This window comes from Notamacropus eugenii, chromosome 1 (assembly GCF_028372415.1).
Source record: "Notamacropus eugenii isolate mMacEug1 chromosome 1, mMacEug1.pri_v2, whole genome shotgun sequence".
NCBI classification, from domain to species: domain Eukaryota; kingdom Metazoa; phylum Chordata; class Mammalia; order Diprotodontia; family Macropodidae; genus Notamacropus; species Notamacropus eugenii.
Window position 1 is genome coordinate 580,262,674 of NC_092872.1, and position 15,003 is coordinate 580,277,676.

General features: G+C 35.7%; 1 protein-coding gene across 1 annotated transcript in view; it reads right to left on the bottom strand.

Moving 5' to 3' along the window:
• Nucleotides 1–15,003, bottom strand: part of TMX4 (thioredoxin related transmembrane protein 4) — a 110,451-nt gene that overhangs the window by 46,171 nt on the left and 49,277 nt on the right. The window contains exons 3-5 of the mRNA XM_072634429.1: nt 6,611–6,656; nt 5,164–5,292; nt 2,003–2,048 (exon numbers count right to left, since the gene is read on the bottom strand). Of these exons, the coding sequence (XP_072490530.1) occupies nt 2,003–2,048; nt 5,164–5,292; nt 6,611–6,656 (221 nt within the window). The remainder of the gene's footprint in view (nt 1–2,002; nt 2,049–5,163; nt 5,293–6,610; nt 6,657–15,003) is intronic.

The window sequence follows — 15,003 nt, forward strand, 5'->3', positions numbered from 1 at the left end:
AGGCACTAGGATCCAAATTTTCTACCTCCTAGTCCGGGGATTTTTTTCCAGGATGTAATTCAGATCAGATAATTAGGTTTCATGGCAAGACAAACCAGGAACACAAGTATGGAGAAAGAGTAGGGGGAGAAAAAGGCTTACAGAATCTGACATTTGGGGACTAAATTAAGAAGTTGTATCAAGAAGTCTAATGTCTGCATGATTTAGAGAAGCAGAGGGGTAGGCAAGAGAGCGAGAGAGAGACCAAAAGCTCAAAATCAATACAGTATAAAACCACAGTAGGTGGCCAGGTGAGTGGACATACCAGAAAGTTCAAGGTCAAGAAAAATGATTATGACAGACTGCATAAGAGGCAAAGCCAGGCAAGTCAGAGTCAAGTGCAATCAGAACAACGGGGGCAAAGTTTGCTCCCTCCAGAATAGGGCTTCACTTGAGGATCTGTATTCTTAAAAGGAATGGAATTCTTCCACTCTAGATGCAGGAGGATGGCAGTTCAAGTCCTCCATATGAGGTCTATCATCTTTAGAGGTCTATTCTTAGAGTTGAGGCAAAAGAACCAATACAGCCCCTTGGGTCAGGAGGAAGAAGTGTCAGAAGGGGTAAAGGGAAAATTTCCTAGGATTATACTATATCTTGCTACCTTTTCTTAAAGAATGACATTTCTTTTTAATATTTGAGATTTTCCATGGAATCTCAACCTGACATCCAAGAGCTTCCCAACATAAAGAAGCAAAGTAAATTAAACAGGATCAAAAAGCTGCCTTAAAAGAAAAAAAAACCTACAATGTCAGTCATTCACAAAATGTACAGGAAGAAAAGAAGAAGAAGAAAAGGGGAAAAGGAATTAACTTGACAGGGAGGAAAGGAGAATCCATAAATTACACCTATTCATAAACAAATACAAATATATTTTATATACTTAAAAATCAAAATGCTAAAAGGATGGAGACTTGTAGTTACAGTAGAATTGTAAATTGTGCAAAAATAGCTTACAGATGAGCTCTGGAAAAATATCATAATACTTGATCCACAGAAGATATCAGAAACAGCAATCTGGTTTTATCAAGTTAGACAGCAAGTCTTGCTATGAGCAAGGCATGCCACAGTTCCTTGATTACATATGTGCATATATACAAGAAATAAAGAATGCACAGAAAAGACAGATATTTGAAAATAAGTAATTGACTAAATGATTATCCCTGTCATTTTATAAGGAATCTGAGCATTGAGACAGAGAAAAATCTTTGTAGGAACACTATCCCCACTGATACAGGAGAGACATTCTGCACTGTTGCCTGACAAAGGTCTGAAAATGATGAGAAATAAAATGCAGAATAAAACATAAGCTGAGATAATATTCCAAATGTTGAATTAAGATAAGGTCAAATAACCTAATACATGCTGAGACTCTTATTGTAAAAAAAAATATATATCTCTTTTCAGAAGATATTAGAAGTGTTTTTCAGAGAGTTACCTGATTTCACAGCAGTCCTGCCAAATCATTTATATTTGATCTCCCTAATTTGATAATGAAGAAACCGAGACACTGAAGAGTTAAGTCACTTTGTAGAGGTTACACAGTAAATCAATAACCAAACCTGGATAACCACCTCTGAGAAACTACTCAATAGAATCAATTTTGAATTCCTTCCAGACCCTTCCTAACACTCTGAGCAGCAGGGGGATTAGAACTGAAGAATAATAAAACAAAATTAAACCAACACAAAACCTCTTGCCTTGATTAGTAGCTTATCATCTACCTTACAGAAAAGTGATTTTGACAAACTAGCTGCTGGTCCTGCTGAATTTTTGCCTTTACTGTACAAGAACATAAAATTTCTACCAAGAACATGGAATCAATTTTGTGATAAGAGAAAACGTAAATCGTGCACACACTGGTCAGATGTTTATTTTCACACTTAGCACACTGACTTTTCACTCCTTTCTTTGAAATAAATGTTAAGTAAGCACTGTTGCGATGGACTTATTAAAGGCTACTCACCCGTATCCAGCCAGACAAGCTGAAAAGCCCAGCCATTCCAGACATTCTAAAAATGAAAAGGAAAAGAGAGAAATCAGTAGTTATATGAAATATGATAAAAAGACACAAAAACTGATGAACGCTATAGAGTCAGTTAAAAAATGATTCTACTATCCTTTCTCCTCTGGTTGTGCTCTAAACAAGGTGGTTGTGTATAGTGGCAGGGTCCAAACAAACATTACAGCTGGGTCCCAATACGTGGCTACCCCCTGCTTACACAGTGAAAACATCTTATGATATTTTATACACTGTATAAAAAACTACCTTCCTACCATCTCACTATTTATCTTTTTTCTCAATATGAAGGGCTAGAGAGGCGACAGCTTAAGTGAAAGCTGTAACAATAATTCAAATACATTGTCTCATTTGGGATTCACAACAATTCTGTGAGGCAGATGATGTTATTATTCCCATTTTACAGATGGAGAAACTGAGGTGAAGAGAGATAAATTGACTTGCCCAGAGCCACCTGGCTAGTAGGTGTGCAAGGCATGATTCGAATTCAAGCCTTCCTAGTCCAGAGTCTGGAGTCCCATCCACTATGCCACCTCACTGCCAACTTTACACTGGTAATGTCAACTTGAGAAAGTATCTCCTCAATCTTCTCTTGGATACAGAAACTCATTTCAATTTTCAAATCTATGTCAATTTCCAATTTAAATTGTTACTTATATTTTTTCTGCAAATAATGTTATAACTTAGCAGGGAGCTGTTGTGGAATCAGCATTTATATAGTGCCTAAGTGCTGGGCAAGGATTCTTTTAAGTAAGAATACACTATAAAATTGAAAAATAAAACCTTAGCTCAAACATCAAAGTTCCATTATAAAGTACATCCATATTTAATGAATTTAACTAGCTGATGAGTCAAAGTATATTACATGTTTGTAACTCTTACCATAAAATAAAAAGTCTATAAAATGAGTATCAGAAAGGATGCTTGAAGTACATAAAAAGCTATTCAGGGAAGCAAGAAGGTTTGCACTTATGTCTTGTCACTGACCTAGTCTAGCTTAACTATTCTAGTTAAATGACCAGGGAAAAGTCATTTAACTTCTAAACTCCCTAAGTCCAAACACTACAGATGACTTGCCAACCTATATCGGGTGAGAGTTCTCAAACCAGTGAGATCAGAGGTCAGGACAAAAAACATAGCAAATAGGAGTGCGTTTCAAGTTTGAAATAGGTTTTTTGCTTTTTCCCTCCTCTGCCCCCACAAAACTAGCTCTAATCTAACTGTGTAATTTTGGTCCAGCCACTTCTGTTGTCTGAGCCTTAATGTCCCCATGTGTAAACTGGTGTTACCACTAGCTGTTCTAATTTTAGGCAAACTGCTAAGCAGATATACTTGAGAACAACTAAGCCAATTGATGCCAAATATTTTGCAAATAAAACTGTTAAATGTGTAAAATGATACTATTTATGTGATATACCATTAGTGAAGTGAGTTACAAAACCCTTTATGTAATTTTTCTCTAGGCACAAAGAAGAAAGTTTATAGTATAACTATAGGAAAACATAAACATGGGTCTTTCCTCTGCGATGATTAACATGCAGTTCAGTTATGTCCAACTCTTCATGACCCCAATAATTAACATGTATTAGCTCTATTCAAAGAAACTAAAAATGTCTCATGTACACAACATACCAAGAACTATCTACAGGATAATTTATTCAGGGCTTAATTCAATTTTAGTAAGGACATATTCAGCATTGGTATACTCTGTCACAGCAAAAATTGGGTCCTTATACTTGAATATTCTATATGGCTTAAATATTCCTTCCACCAAGGAGTGTGGTGGAAGACTTAAGTGTAAAAGAATATGATTTTGAATTTCAAATGTTCCGATTCCTTCCCCTGTAATGTTAAGCCAAGTAATTCGATTTCTCTGGGCCTCAATTGCTTCAACTGCAAAATGCCTGATACATTAGATACTTTTCAGATCCTTTCTAGCACTAAATCCATGAATTATGAACTTAATAGGTAGAGTTGCTATGACTGAATACTTTATCATCCTGTGGCCAACTTGCTGATGAAGTTTTTAAGATTTAGGCTGATCCACATACAACAGACAGAATGGGACCAATTTTGAAGACTTTTCAGTTCTCTAAGACCCTGCCAAAGTTTATGCTTCATTAAAAAATCCTTGAAAAGGCAGGGTCACCTCCACAGCATGGCAACAGATCAGAGGACTTCAGCAGAATCATTTTGCTGTAGATAGCTAAAATTAACTACAAAGCTCAACACCAGAACACATATCAACCTCATTTATTGTTACGTGATCTTGGTTGAGGCATGAAGCTATTGACAATCATTGCTTAAACCTCTGGCAGCCCCAAAAGACGCCACTAATTTTATTTTTTTCCCCTTGTGCCTTGATATCGGTAGGAGGAGGAGGAAAAAGAAAAGGTAATAAATGTGATAATGATGATAATAATAAAATGAGAGTGGTGATGATAATAAGAATTTATATGGCATTTAGTTTGCAAAGCACTTTACATATAGAATCTCATGATTATCTTCATTTTATATATGAGGAAACTGAGACTGAGAAAGTTTGCCTAAATTCACATTTAGTAAGGATCTAAAGCAAAATACGAACTCAGGTCTTCTTGATTCCAAATCTAGCACTCTATTTACTATCTCATTAGATGTCTTAAACTCCCTATCAACTCCTTCAAAGACTATGGAACAAGAAAGATAACGGTACATATTTTAATTGATTTCATGCTTCCAATTAATTCAAAGGTAAAAGAAACTGAAAATGGCACATAAAACCATGTTTTGTATGAAAGAGGCACTGTTAGTACAACTTCCTGCAAGATTTATAAATTCTGTGTTACATTAAATCAGCATAGTTGCTGTCTAAAATATGCATAGACATTTGTTACTTTTCAAAATGTCTCCAAAGGTAGGCCAAATAGGAATTTGAAAGGTAGCTGCAGTATACATCACTGGTTTCAGAACCAGCGTGGAGCACTGTTTGCTGTCTGTGTTCTGCCTGTGCTGTACAAACAGGAAACTCTGTTCTTGGAGCCTAAAAAGTTGTTAATTTGGTTCCCAATGTATCTCTTATGTGAATTTATAATCTTGTCTGTCAGTAAAAGCAAGCCATAGTTTACATTATAGAAGATGGGGATTTCCATCCAGCCACAGGCTCAACTGCTTTCCACTTCTTCTCTAAGATATAATCCTGAAGGTCTCTGGAGATCCCTGGGCCACGGTATCGACGAAATATTCCATCCTTTGCACTACAAGTGTGACAGAAAATAAGAATCCATTAATAATACAAATGCTAAATATCATAAAACTAAAATGAATTTTGATTTTATTTCAATTCTACTAAATAAAATTTTATTCTAAGGCTAGAGTTGGAGACACTAAGGTTAGAGTTGAAGATTCAAAATTCAAAACATATTTGTATATCTACTCACATATATACATTCTTAAGTATCCATGTATATTACATGCATAGGTACACGTATATACAGTTCTGACTCTAAAGGAATTTATAATTTAGTAGATGCATCTGTGAACTATAGAATACTAAGAAAAAACTTTTAAAGACAGAATTATCATACTCAAAATTATAAATTTAAAAGCACCTATCATCTTGTTATCCAGTAAAAATGAAAGCTCCCAGATTCTGTAATAAGGAAAGCTTACACTAGAAGTTTTCTTGGCTAATCTTTATTTTATCTAATTAAATCTATTATCAATTATTTAAAATTATTTAAGGTATACAGATAGATATAGATATATACCTATGTATCTATCTATCTATATATGCACATGCACATATAAATACATATTTAGTTGTGCTGATTGATGGTATTTATATCCTTAATTTTCACATTTCTAAAATTACATCATTTATCAACTAACTGATCCATATTTGAGAGTTATTACCAAAAGGCAGTATGTTCTCACCTGAATAATGTATCTGAAAATGGAAAAACAAAAGAAAACTTATGAGCTACCCTGATTTCAAGTGTTTTTAAAGTCCACATAACAAATCCTGTACCACCTGTCATCATTAAATGGAATGGTGAATTGTTGCTTCAGAATCTGCCCAGTAATGATCACTGGCATGAGCTAATATAGTCTTATGAATTCTTATTTTCTTAAGGAGGAGTAGGGAATAGGAAGAAACTAACGTCTCTGGGCTTTTCAGTACATTTAATATAATGGCAGGGGAATAAATGAGAGGCCCTTCTACAGTCTACAAGCCTACGATTTACTGCACGAAGCATAATGGATTCTTATCACTTTTCGATAAGGTATATTAGTCAAGAATATTACATCAAGTCCTGAGAAATGATATTAAAAGTCAAAGTTGGTAATATAAAATGAGGATTACAAAGCTGTTAACTCTTGAATTAACCTTTATATGGAATAAAACAGTGAATAAATGGTCAAATGGTATGAAATTCAGAGCAGGACAGCACAAAGCTCAGCGAAAGGCGATGACAGGAGACAGGTGAGATCTATGGTTGACATTTCACTGAATGATTTCTCTTTATACTGGGAAGTGAATAGCTTTGTTCCTCACTTGATACATAAACTTACTGGAAAATAGTTGGAAGTGTAGTGACAAAGAATCGGCCACTCAAACCTAAGGAAAACAAAAGCAACCACATGAAAAGTTATAATTAGTAGGATAGTATTGAATCAACTAGTTTTCAGCTCTAAAAACAGAGAGTAAGAATTAAGCATGTTTTCAAAACTGCATCTACACCAAAATCATGAGAGTTTTTTAAGGTCAATGATACTACTGATTCAATATTCTTATACAAATTGCTGATAATTTATGGTTCACAAAGTACTCTGTGTTATCTCATTTGAACCTCAGAACAACTCTGTGATTTAGGTCATGTTATAGATTCTGTATGTTCCTTATGCTTTCTACAGAGACTGAACAAGGGCACTTTTCAAGGTAAATTATTACAACTGCTACGCTGAAACTTATCATTAGTTTTCTCCATTCCATTGCACTCTCCCATTGATTCCTATCTCCTGCATAAGGAGAAACACACTATATATAAGGAAATACACAATCTAGATTGCTGATCATATCTCCTTTATAACAAATATAGAGCACGAGTCATAGACACAAAAACATGGGGAAGACTGAACAAAAAAGATATCTGCCACAGTGATACCACTTAAATCCCCAAAATATACTGTCACTAGCAATGAGAAAAGCAATTTTAACTTAACTATCCATTCAACCAAGATTTATTCCTTGCCTATGATGAATAATAAATTACTGTGCAGAATGCATAGTTGTGCAAACACCATCCCTTCCCTCCAATTTAGCAGTGGTGATAAAACAGGAAAGTGATGGGGTGCGGGGGAAAAGGACGACAACAGAAGTCAATAAGTAGGTAGAAATGTGGTGGTATAACATTGTTTTTGAATAGAAGGATGGCCAGGCAAGAGCAGTGGAAGATTAACGAGCTAGGATCAAAATGGATGGACTGAAATAGAGGAGAATGCTGTCTGGGAAGCCAGAAAGAAGGCTGGAAACCTCACCGGAGAATGAACTACCGCAGTCTTCAAGCAGGAGATCATGAAGTCACATCACCCAACCTGTGCAATGGTGACAGGTTAGGGCTGAGGTGGATCTTCCTAAGGCAAAGGCCTTATAAAACTTGCAAATAACACAAAGATAAGAGGAAAGACTAACATGTCTGGTGATAGAAGGAGGATCCAAAAATCCTGACCGGTTAGAACACAGGGCTGTTTCTAAAAGACATACTGCATATCCGGTACTTGGTTTTAAAGAATCAGTGACACAAGAAGAAGATAGAGACATCATGACTAGAAAGTAGTTCATCTGAAAAAAAAGAAAATCTGGGTATATTAATGGACCACAAAATCAATGTGAGTCAGTAGTAAATATGGCAGCTCAAAACAACAAGGTGATCTCAGGTTACATTAAGGATGACAGTGTATTCAGGTTAAACTCAACCCTGATCGGACCACAGTTGAAATGCTATGCTCAGTTCTGGGTATTACATGTTAGTACAGTCATTAATTAATAAGCAGAAGTGCATCCATGGGAGGATGACCAGTACAGTAAAGGGCCCTGAGAATATACCATATAGAAAATGGTTGAAGGAAATGTCGATATTTAACCTAGAGAAGACTTAGGGGTAGGGGACAGAACATGGTAAGTATTTTCAAGTATCTGATGTGTTACCATATAGAAAAGGACACAGACGTGTTCTGTTTGGCCTCAGAAAGCATAACTAGGAAAAGTGGGTGGAAGTTGCAATGAAGCAAATTTTGACTTGATGTAAGGAAAGCCTTCTTAACAATTAAGAATTATCTATAAAACTGAATTTAGTATTTGGCAAGAATAGTTCATTAAAACAGGAATATCTCATCTGATGGCGTCTCTGTATCTCATCAGGGGCAAACTTCATCAGCAGCCTTTCAATGTCTTGGGGTCTCTGTCTTCCCTTGCCCAGTGGGGTGATATTTCAGAACACCCTTCTCCCAAAATGAATTTCTCAAGCTTTAAAACCAGAGCTCTGCTTCTGAAAATTGTTTTTAAAATATGAACTTACAGTTATTTTTAAGAGCAAGGCCAAGTATTTAGTATACATGGAATGATATTAAATATTTGGTGTTAGTATCATTAACTGTAGGCCAAAACTTTTAAATTTACAATAGAATTTGGGAAAAGTGTCTAATCTCAAAACTTTTGCTTTAGACCTCTTCTCCCTTCAAGCTGCTTTCTCACATGTTATTAATGATCTCTTAAAGGCTGTTCTGTTATAATCTCTGTGATCCTTGATTCCTCTCTCTCTCCCACACTTCCCTCTAACACACCCGGTCAGTTACTGAATTTCTTTTTAATTCTATGCAACGTGTTTTTCCAAGCTCTACAGTCTTCTGAATCTGACACCTTCTCTCTACTGACCCAGCTATAAGGTTTCTTCACTTCTTGCCTGTATTAGACAACAGTCTCCTAATTGATCTCTCTCTTTTCAATCTTTCTCATCTCTAATGTATCCTTCACATGCCTGCCTAAATAAGTATTTTACCTTCAGGGGCTTCCCTGGCATGTCAGGGCTTCCACAAGCAAGCTCTATCTTTCCAGCTTCATTTCATGCAACTCTTCCTCATGAATTTTACAATGCAATCCAGTCGTCCTATTTGCTGAATGCTCCATGTCCCCACCTCCGTGCATTTGTATAAGGTGGTCCCGAGGGTGGATCACATCCCTTCCTCATCCTTACCTCTGAGAATCCTGCAAGGCTCAATGCCTTTCCTAATCTCCCAATTATCAATACCCCATCCTAAATTTTCTTTCTAATACACTCACTTGTCTCCCTGCTCCAAATGAGTAGAACGGAAACTGCTTCAGTCCAAGGATGTGTTTTATTTTTAAATTTATATACCTTCCTCCAGTCCAGAAAGGTGTCTGGCACATGTTTCTTAATATGTTTGCTAGATTTAATTAACTATGCCCCCTCCCTTCTCAATACTTCACAAATATATAACTAACCTATTTCTTTCCCCAACAGAATCACTTTCTGTTTCTGTGGCTACTGAGTAACTTACCTGTCTTAAGCAACTGCAGCCCACTAGTTTTCTCTGCTTAGTAACATAGATTATTCTAGTGACTGACTAAAGCAGGTATTGAGGGTAAATTGGATAAACGTTTGAATTCCTCTTATCTTTTCCTCTTTACTGTCTAATAATTAGGTCCTCTGCTCACCTGCAGCTGAAATCTGGGGATCTGAAACCATTCACTTCAGAGTAGACGACCTTTAGAACAAATGCATTTTGAGATGAGGCTTTGCTTCCTAACAACAAAGAGATGCCAGCTGTTCTCATTCAATTTAAAAGCTGAACCGTTACCCAAGGCAATTATCTATAGAGTTCACAAAAAAGCAAAAGATGATCAGTATTTATTAAACTGAAAAAAAATGTACATGCAAAGAAATTCTTTTTTCATACCTGAAAAAATGTTTACATATATGTATATATGTAGTATGTAATTTTGCATTGTGATATATGCATTGTATGCAATTTTGTATATTCACAATTCATTTCCTAAACAGGATTAAGAAAAATGTGTCATTATACCAGTTATTTAAAACACTAATACTTTTCTCAAAAGGTGGCATGTTAACCTATCTTTACAAATACCTCCACGCAGCTTAAAAGGCTATCTTCACAGTACAGTTCTTATGAATGTACTGGCTAAAGGTAAGGATACAAATATTGACTGTAAAGTTTCATAAGATAAATACAACTCCTAGCAATTGTGGCAGTTGAAAAAATTTAAAACCATCTGATAAAAGATTTGACTGACTTGTAGAAGAAGGAACTTGATGTCAAATACATGAATACAAATCAAAGGACATACAGTATAGTTCTTTGGAGAAATTTGTGGCAGAGTTGAAAAAATCAAAGGGAACAGTTAAGGTAGAAGAATTACACTGAAATATGAATGTGACAGAACTAGTATTCACTAGCATTTTTCTAGAAAAGCTTTTTTCACACCATTCCCAACATACAGGAGGATAAGCCTCCTCTTCTTTCACTCTTCAGCCAGTGATTAGTTTCCCCTAAAATGAGACCCAACTATGCTGGAACTGTTGTTCCCTGCTTCCTAAACAATTACGGGCATAAAAAGTCCCAGTAAAGTGGAATCCAGGTCCCTTGATCTTGGTGGATTTCTGAAGGCCACATGTTACTAGGTGCATTACCATATCCTGCCCTGATAACTAGATGCCTTTTCAGACAGAGATGAGGAATTCTGGGTCCAAAGAATCTCAATGCCAGTGTATTCTTGTTGCATATTCTTGCTGTTAGGGCAAAGCAAATCTACTTTTGTTAAATTTTCAGTGACTTGCTAGTACTCCACTTTATCCCCACATCAGACCTGGATTTTAAGAGAGTCCTGGCATAAGAGTGTCCTCTAATAATCAACATGAAGAAACTAAACATATGGAAACTGTCACCTCACCAGAGTGATATGCAAAAACTGTTTGGATGCCACAGAAACAAAAATACAAATATTTTAATTCTTTTCATAATTTAAATAGTTCCTTTTGGGGGAAAATACTCAACAATGTTCTCCATTACAGACTTGACGATATTTTTCTCCTTTATTATTGTTAATTTACCATTATGTACTTTCTGTGTTTTTTAAAATATGATTTTAAAAATTAGACAATTACAGTTCATCTAAATTCTGAAACGACTTCCTAAAAGTAAACTTCAGGATTTGGAAAAAAGAGAAGCAATAGCAGACTATATAAAACCAAAGAATTTCATTATCGGAAAGGAAATCAGATGTTCTATAGTCTAATCCAGAGGTGGGGCACCTGCAGCCTCCAGACCACATGTGGCCTTCCAGGTCCTCGGGTGCGGCCTTTCAACTGAATTCAAATTTTATAAAACAAAATTCCTTTATTACAGGGAGTCATTCCATGGATTTCTGATTTTGTCAAAGAGCTGCTCTTGAGGACCTAGAGGGCCACATGTAGCCTAGAGGCTGCAGATTCCCCACTGCATTCTAACCTTTGAACATGAATCTTTTTAACAGCTCCAAGGCATTATTCATTCAACAAGTCTTATAAAGCACTTACTATGTGCAAGGCTCCAGGCATGCAAAGTCAAAAACAAAAACAGTTCCTAACCTACGAATCCTATTGTGAGGGGGTGCTCATTACCTAATGAAGCTGTCCATTTAAGTTTTGGATGAGCTATAATCTGCCTCTCTGCCCTCTGGCGTTGAGAACAGAATAAGTCTGGCTCTACCACACTGAAGCTCTTCAGATGTTTGAAGGTAGCTCTCAAAACTCTCCTCTTCCTTCAAGGTCTTCTCTTCTCCTAGCTAAACATTCCTAGTTCCTTTAATTATTCCTTGTGGTCCATGGTTTTGATTCCCTTCATTATGCTTAAGTACTTCTCTGGTATGCTCAACTTTGTCATATCCTTCCTATTATAATGGTGTCTCCAGGTAAACACAATTTTCAGATGGTGGTCAGATCGAGGCAGATTACAATATAGGGAGTTTTACTATACCTCTCTCATTCTGAACACAATGCTTTTCTAAGATTACTGTAATTTTTGGTTGTCGTTTTAAATTAGTAATTCATGTTGTGTTTGGGGATCACTGAAATCACCAGATCTTTTTCACATGAATTATCTGGCTATACCTTTCCCTTCCTATACTTGAGCAGCTGACTTTAAGGCATGAGACTTGACTAAATTATCCCTATCCAGTATGTTAGCTATCCCTCTTGGTTTTGCATCATTCAAAAATTTGATAAGACAAGCCATCTATGCCTTTAATCAAATCACTTAACATAATAATGAATATGGTGCCAAAGACAGAGCCCTTCATTGGGATCTCCCTCTACATTGATAATGATCTAATTGCCATTCTTTGAGCCTAGTCATTCAGTAATTTCTGAATCTACCTAAAATGTACCTACAATTATCCAGACTGTATCTTTCCATCACATCCAGAATGATAGCACCAACAATCATGACTCATCTCCACAGGACTTTGTCAACCATGACACTGAAACCTCTTCTGCCAGTAAAGTCATTCTACCCTGGATGACTTCTCAGTCCCTGCGGCTTCACCTTCTGTCAAGGTCATCCTAAAACCTCAAACTGAAGAAGGAGGTCCAGGCCAACCAAGTCTTTCTTTCTATCCAGGAAGCATTACTGACTGGACTGTCAAGCCCCAGAGTGGGGTAACACCCCTCCTTCTCTCCCCACTCTTTTTTCAGTTCCATTTTATGTGTTCTCTATTAGAACATAAACTCCTTGAGGACAAGGAGTATTTGTATTCTGCTGATATTTGTATTTCTAGTGCCTAGCCCTTAATAAATTTTTGTCAACTGACTGATCAATTTTTTTTTTCAAATCCAGGTATGTCTATAACAGTCTTTTTGCTCTACCAATCTAGTAACCTTATTAAATAAAATAGGAAATTAGGTTAGTCTGGCATGTTTTTATTCTTGATGAATACATGCTGGCTCATGGTGATACTCTGTATTTTAAGGACTCAAAAATCACAAATCAAATAATGCGCTCCAGAATTTTGACTTGAATCACAGTAAGTTCAGGAGATTATAGTATGCAAACTTCCCCTTCTCTTCTTTGAAAATCAATAAAAACAAACAAACAAACCAAAAACCATTGGTTATTTATAGTCCAGTAGCACCTGGTTTATTCTTCAGTCTTATGAAAATCATTGATACTGGCTTAGTAATCGTATTTGCCAATTCTTTCAGTCCCCTGCTATGTATTTCACTTGGGTCTGATGACCTCAACTGATTGGCTTTTATCATATCCTATACACCTTGGGTTACATTCTTTGTTAAATACTTTTCTTCTACTTTCATAAATTCTAAGATCACTACTCTTGACAAAGAAATGAAAACAAAGTGTCAAGTAGTTCTGTATCTCTGTCATCCATTATCAACACCCTACTTACCTCCAAGGAACAGTTCTATCCCTTCCTTGGCTAGCCTTTAACACAGCTTAAAAAAAATTCTCTAAATGTCTTTAGCATTCATTACTAGCCTAAAGTCATTCTAGATTTTAGCACTCCAGAGACTATTTACATGACTGTATTCATTTTCCTTTTCCTCTTCTTATTCTCCTTTTTTATTTGTCTTGCTTAAATCAAAATTGATTGATAAGTTCCATGAGTATGAACATTAATCTCTTTGGATAGCTCATTTATATTTGTGGAATCAGAATTTCTTTTTAGAGATTATTCCATTCTTCTGAAATTAAGGTCTTTTACTGAATTTTAGGCTACTTTTTGAACTACCTATTCTCTTTGAATAATTTAAAATCTGTTCTACCCAAAATTAAAGCACATTTGAGATAAGGCATACTTTAGACAACTATCAGCTTTCTATTTATTATTTATAGCATATTTTAAGATGACAACTACCATCTCCAAAGATTCTTAGATTTTAAAAGTTCTTCCTTTTTAGTCAAGATGTGATCCAAAATTATGTTTTTAATTACTTCTGCTAATTCTGAAAAGATAAAAATTATCATAAAAAGCAAGACAAAATTTTATCAGCTCCTCTGCTTTTGCAGAGAGAACTCAAGCAGATGCTCACATGGATAGCTGGCATCCTCAATCATTGCTATAAAACACCCCAATACCATTTTTGTGATGTTTCCAAAAACCATCATCTATTTCATCCTTTAGACCAGGCAGTTAACAGCTCCCACTACAATACTGCTTTTGTTTCTCTCTCAACTGATGCTCATGTAAATGCTTTCATTTAAGTACCTTTCAATTTAAAAAATTCTATTGTTTCTATATTTCCATTTATCTTCAAGTAATCTCTACTTGTATGTCCATCAGAATCTTAACCTGAGCAAATTGTAGAGTGAACTTATTATCTTGCCCTACACACTAATTTCCTTTAATAAATTCCATATTTTTCTTAATAAAATACTGTTTCTCTAATCTGGCATAAAAGCTTCAGACACCTTTAATAGTTCCTTCTCCTTTATTCCCTACATCTTCTCTCTAAGTTGTGTCAGTTGTATTTTTCAGTCAGTGTTATTCTTTTTTCTCCATTCCTAATATCACCACCCTAGTTCCAGTCGTCATTGCTTTTGTGTTTTTTTGTCACTGCACTGGCCTCTTCACCTAGCCAGGATTTAGCTCAGCAGTGTGATTGGATGTTAGCACAACTCAAACTGCATACTGAATCAATTAATTGTATTTTCATTTTGCATTGCTTTTCAAGCAGCTTCTGACATAATCTCATTTCTTCAATTAGATGGCAAATTCCCTGAGGGCAAAAACCACATAATATCCTTTTACATTCCTCCATAATACACACCAGAATATGGAATTCATAGTAAGTGTTCAATTAGTGGTTAACTTGATATAGGATCATTCCTAACAATTTTTATGAGATTATATAGATCTATCATGATTTGAT